We start from the raw sequence: 6,517 nt of genomic DNA, 5'->3' as shown, positions 1-6,517 counted from the left end.
TTTTGGTGTTTATTAATGTAAATGTACTACTTAATCTTTTTTAATATTCAAGAAGCGATATTATTTTTTTTTGTTATCTAAATCACTATAAATTTAAAACATAAATAAATGTATATACTTAAAGAAATATTAAATATTAAAATCTATGATTTATCCATCTTGTTAAACTCTAAGCGATTTCTGATTCTTCTTTTCTGAAAACCCTCTTGCTGTAAGCTGTCGGGAATTTATTATTAAAATATTCCATTTCAAAATATCTTATTCTATTAAAATTTATAGAAACTTTCGAATTTCATTTCATAAAATGAAGATTTTTCGCAAAAGTCAAAATATCGGGTGTACCATCGCGAATTTAAGTATACCAAATATATAAAGCCACTGACTTTATTTCTAATACCTCAGAAAGAATACGAATTGAATTGTAGTGTTTGCTACAAAAGTTGACATTCCTATGAAAGGAAAACCTCCCGTCAACTGACAAGCCTTCATCTAAGTATGTAAAATTATATTTTACATTTAAAATGCTATAATTTGAACTGGTCAACGTAAACTGTTTACGGTTACCGCATGAGTAATAAAGGTAAACGCGTAAAACGTTGTGTTAAATCTATTTGCGCAGCTGTACCTGACGATATGGAACAATTTACGCGGACAATTTGCTTACGCGGCCATGAAGATAACGCGCAAAGCGACGCGAATTCGCAATTTGCGTTATAACGCGCCGCTTTGTACCGCAGTATGTATATAAACTATGCATTACCTTTTTGGAATGAAATGTAAAATTGTACGTGTGACATTTTAATTAAAAAAATTACAATGTTTGTTAATAAATTAATTTAATTCCTTACTTGTCCTACTCAATATTCCTTCCCAACTAGCGGAGTTATGTAGCAACGACAACTTTTTCAACCACCCCTGAGATCAAGATCTCGCAAAGATAGTACAAACTATACATATCCTTTCCTCAGCGGTATTTCCAAACAGTTTCGACTTAGGGTCCTTCAAAGAGCGTACACCTTCCTTAAAGGCCGGCAACGCATCTGCGGTTCCTCTGGCGTTGCGGATGTCCATGGGCGTCGGATCAAATAATGTTAAGCGATTCGTTGCTCCTTTGCCCTTTCCTCCTATAAAAAAAAAAGATTCAATTCATAAGGACTTGTGATAAGAATGTTGCGAAATAATTTCACAAGCGTCATGAAAAAGATAATAAACAGAAGACTATAAAATTGTCTCTTAAGTAAACCTTTCTTTGTACAATTTGTACTGTATTAAGACTGAATTGAACTCCGCAATGTATTGTACTTCTATGCCAATACGTGACAAAGATAGATGACAAAAGCTGTCCCGTAGCGACACAACTTCAGTCTATTTACTAATTTCAGTACACGCGTTCGTATGTAGCTTACAACATGCTATGCAAGAGTAACTGAAGTGTTTTCTACGATATATTGCTAGCATTTGTGTCTCTAAAACTTAGTAAATTTTGCTATATTTCTTCTGAGTATTGCTTTAATATTATAAGTTAATAAAATTCTTTGATAAAATATGGTGTTAAATAGAGTTAATGAGATTAAAAACGATTATTGTGAACTCTAAATTACCTATCAGTTCTGTATTAGTGTCGAATTTTATGTACATTTAGAAAGACTTAAAAAAATAAATTATTTAAAAACTTATGTTTACACTATGAAGAAAGTAAATTCCTTTTACTTACCATTACAGAGATCATAATCTATTGCGGTTTTAAAATAATTAAGTTAAAGATAACGTTACTTCAGAAAATAAAATGCAGCAGCTTAAATAAAAATGTAAGTAATTACAAATCTCTGTATAAGATGGAAAATTTGTAATATTTAGTTGCTTAAAAATCAATATGTTTAGTTTTAAAGAGCCGTTAAGACTTTTAGATAGAGATGTATGGGTGAGTAGTACATACTGTGCCGACTCTCCATAGGGATACAGGTTTGATGATGATCATGATGAGCCGTTTAGACGTTTTGATGCAAGAGAGGGACCAATATGGCTTCTATTGCGAAAGTGGATAGAGTTGGTAATGCGAAAACTTTGTTGAACCTTATACAAAGTAGTAAAGTAAATTTTAATCCATAAACGATGTTGTGTACCAATTATATCGATAGGCAAACATCGAGCGAAGTACAATTAAAGATCTGATGCGGAGGCAATCTGTGCGATGTCGGGCTAAAGTGCACTTCGACCGCCACTAAATATTCACAAACTATACGCTGTAATGTGTCGCAGCGGATAAATGTCGCACGTACTGCGATGTTTACACTCGATAATCTATATTGGTAGCAGAATTCGCTTTAAAATGTTAAACATAATAAATAAATTACTTAAAGTTTAGTTCTAATAGCGGCGGGGTTTGTCTCGGCTTGCGTAGGACCACATTTTATTATAAATCCAATTAGTTAAATTAATAAAATATAAATTACATTCCGTCACATGACGTGGTGAAAATTGACGTCATTTAGACGTATGCGTGGGTGAAGTCGTAGCCGTAGTGGTGGACGTAGCCGTAGTATATTATGTAAATGTAGACGTTGATGTAGAAATAATCGTAGTCGTTGTCGTAGCCCTAGACACAGATAAGCGTAGCGGTAACTGTAGACTCAATCGTAGCGGTAGTCACGAAAATATAGATGTAGATGTAGTACGTAGGCATGACCGCAGATATAGGCGTAGGCTTTACTTGTGTGCCTACAGCGTTGGTATATCTCAAACAAAAAATATCAAAGATGTGAACCGTGTTGTTACAACGTTGCAGAGACTGTTTTTAATAGTCTTATTCTTCATAGCTAAAAGTCCAAATTAAACAGTAAAAGGTCTTTAATATTTTATTCATGATGTGTGTTTTAAAGTAATATATAATATTTTATTGATATTAAATGCAAATGAAACATTTTGAAAGTACATAAAGTAGTGATATAATGTTATATAAAAATACATGGTACGTGCTCAAACCTTTTGTGGCTTTTAAATATTCCGACCCGAAAACCTTTTGCATATATACTTTTCTATTAATATGTTCAGTTATTGTAAAGTTACACTAATTTAATGGATTTTATGATTCATTTTTTTAACTGTTTAAGTAGATTTTGTATGATAAACCTACACCAAGGGGGTGCTTAAATAACCAATAGACGAGTGTGAGTGTGATAATCCATACTATTAATATTATAAGGAGGTAAGATTTTTTATTTTGGTTTTTATGAATTTAAAATTTCTTTGCCTTTAGAAAGCTTGAGTAATAATATTCAGAAAGTATATTTTAAGCCTTGTCATAGTTCCAATCGAATTCGTGAATTGTCGCCACGGACCTTGGATTATAATTTAATTTGATTTCGGGTCACGCGCCTCAGAAATTCCAACGACGAGGTAATGTGATGTAATTACAGATAGACCGCTTCAATCTTCTATCAAATCAATGACAATCTCTATCTACAGCTAATGGTTAAAATATTCCTTGCAATTTTTATTTGATACGTAATTTTTTTAGGGATCTTTACATCTATCTTACTAATATTATAAATGCGAATGTCTAAGCGGAATTCGATTATATTACGTCAGAGGGCGCCACTAAAAAAGTACAAAGTTACTGGCACATAGTGGCGCCGTGATATTTTATTTCTCTATTTTATCGAGTGTGTTTTGTTATTTTTTCAGTGTGTAAAAACGAGTGAGTAACAATGAACAGAGAATAGTGTGTTGTCCTTACTAATTATATTTGTTAAATCGTAGTGTGTTGTATATATGTTTTGTTAAGTTATCATCATAATTCTATAATAAACATTAAGTGAAGAGAACGATGCTTTTATTTTGAACAAAAGTTTGGTGCCGAAACCCGGGAAAACAGTAATTGAACTATAGTGAATATATTAATATTGTGATTGTGTTACGAGAACATTGAACATTTAAAAATGTCTGAAACATTAAAAGTGTGTCTGCGACGTCAAGAGGAGTTATTTGAGCGGGTTAGTAAAGCGCAGATTAATTACAAAAAATCGCCCAAAGATCGGCTTACTGTGAATTATATTGAAACGAAAATAGAGGCGTTAGATAAACTGTGTGAGTCATTCTTGAGCATTCATAACGAGATTGTTGCCTCTGTAGATAAATCTGAGAAATCGAAACTTACCTATTTTGCCGAAGATATGTATTCAGAGTTTGAGGATATTTACGAGACCTACAAAATCAAATTAAAAGATGATCTACAGTTATATCAGCCGACTTCATGTGTGAGCGCATCTAATAACCAACCTAGTATTGTGGCGACATCTAGTGACGTGAGATTACCAACAATTCATTTGCCAAAATTTTCTTGTGGATACGAAAATTGGCAAACTTTCTATGATATGTTTGTGTCGTTAATTCATACAAATGCTACACTAACCGCTGCTAAAAAACTACATTATCTGAAGAGCTGCTTATCTGGAGAAGCTGAAATTCTACTTAAAAATCTATCAACAACAGATGTAAATTATAACGAGGCGTGGAGCCAGCTGGTTCGACGATACAACAATAAGCGCTTTAATACTAATGAAGTTATGAAACGTTTATTTTCCCAAAAGAATGTAACGAGTGAGTCGCCCACTGCTTTAAAACAACTTTTAGATACAACATCATCCTGTTTGAAATCATTACAAAATTTGGAAATAGATACGAGTGCATGGAACGCTATCATAATTTATTTAGTAGTCACAAGAGTAGACGCAGAGACAAGAAAGCTATGGGAGTTAGAGGTGAGCCGAGTACATTCAGACGGTGAAGCAGATACTTTACCTACCTGGGAGGAGTTGAAGAGATTTATCGAGACGAGATTTAGAACATTAGAGATGTTGGAGTCATCAAATCATTACAACTGTACAGGAGCTAACACAACACAATACAACAACACTACGAGACAAACTACAAAACAGAGATTATTTCATTCATCAGTGGAAGAGGAGAAGAGAGAGTACACATGTGTAATGTGTTCAGGACAACACTTATTATATCAGTGTAAGCAATTTGCAGCACAAACCCCAGAGAAGAGAACTGAGTACGTGCAATCAAATCATTTGTGCTTCAATTGCTTATCACCTAATCATAGCGTGAGGAGTTGCTATTCAACTACGAGCTGTCGTCGTTGCGCTCGACGACATCATACACTACTGCATTATGAGAGAACATCTAACCGTGAAGAGAGATCAACTGCAGAGAAACCTTCAGGTCATGAAAATATTTCAACTGAAGTTCGAGAGAGGAGCAAACAACCTGAGAGAAAAATTGTAGCACATTTTACTAATGAGAGTCACCTGAGCAGAGTATTACTGGCCACAGCTATGGTCAAAATCAAACCACCTACGGGTCACATACAAATCGTTCGAGCTTTGATTGACCAAGGATCTGAAGCATCATTCATAACAGAAGCCATAACACAAGTCCTGAAGTTAAAGCGAGTTTCAGTGAACAGTTTTATATCAGGAGTCGGAGAAGGTCAAACACAAACAAAGAGTATGGCTTCTTTTGAGATCTTATCTTTACACAATCCTGAGTTTTCCATCCAAGTCAATGCATTCGTGTTGAAGAGATTAACTTCGTTTATACCATCCAGAGACTCATCTATACATGATTGGCCAGAGATTACCAACTTACCTTTGGCTGACCCTACCTACAGTACACCTGGACGGATTGATATTATTCTGGGTGCTGAAGTCTACGGAGAAATTCTACTGTATGGTCTTCTGAAACATTCAAAGTCATCTGGACCAGTTGCACAAAATACGCAATTGGGCTGGATATTATCTGGAAAAATCAAAAATGAGTTAGTACAAGAAAATAGAAATATTATCAGCATGCATATACAAGTAAAGGAAGATGAGCTTTTAAAACAATTTTGGGAGACAGAAGGAGAACCTAAGAGTATCAGAAGGAGAAAGACGAGAGAGAAAATGCAATGCAAAGAAATTTACGAAGATACAACTGAGGAGAGAGACTTGCGAGATGCTTACGACGTTTATTTGCCATACCAAGGAGTGATTAAAGAGCAAAAACAGACTACACAAGTAAGAGTGGAGTTCGACGCATCGAGCAAAGGAGTGAACGACGTGTCTTTAAATGACAATATTCTCGTCGGACCTACACTACAAAGTGAACTACGTCGTATTCTAATGAGATGGAGATACCATAGAATTTGTATCGTTGCAGAGTTACTTAAAATGTATCGTCAAGTTGTCATCGAGCAAGACACAGATTTCCAAAGGATACTGTGGAGATCAAATACAGAAGAACCTCTTCAACATTACCAACTACTGAGACTTACCCTTGGAACATCTTGTGCACCTTACTTAGCCGTGAAGTGTCTGCAACAACTATTAAGAGATGAGCAATCAGATTATCCCTTAGCAGCACAAATTACACTACAAGATTACTATATGGACGATTTACTTACCGGATGTAAAACCACAGAGCAAACTATAGATAACTATCATCAAATGAATACTTTAATGAGAGCAGG

General features: G+C 34.6%; 1 protein-coding gene across 1 annotated transcript in view; it reads left to right on the top strand.

The window, feature by feature from the left end:
• Positions 1-3,938: 3,938 nt before the first annotated feature.
• Positions 3,939-6,517, top strand: part of LOC106119907 (uncharacterized) — a 7,935-nt gene continuing 5,356 nt past the window's right edge. Inside the window, exon 1 of the mRNA XM_013315034.1 lies at positions 3,939-6,456. Within this exon, the coding sequence (XP_013170488.1) occupies positions 3,939-6,456 (2,518 nt within the window). The remainder of the gene's footprint in view (positions 6,457-6,517) is intronic.

The sequence above is a fragment of the Papilio xuthus genome, unplaced genomic scaffold (genome assembly GCF_000836235.2).
Source record: "Papilio xuthus unplaced genomic scaffold, Pxut_1.1 DF826961.1, whole genome shotgun sequence".
NCBI lineage: Eukaryota > Metazoa > Arthropoda > Insecta > Lepidoptera > Papilionidae > Papilio > Papilio xuthus.
The sequence above is the reverse complement of the archived record's forward strand: the minus strand, read 5'-3'. Positions and strand labels throughout refer to the sequence as shown.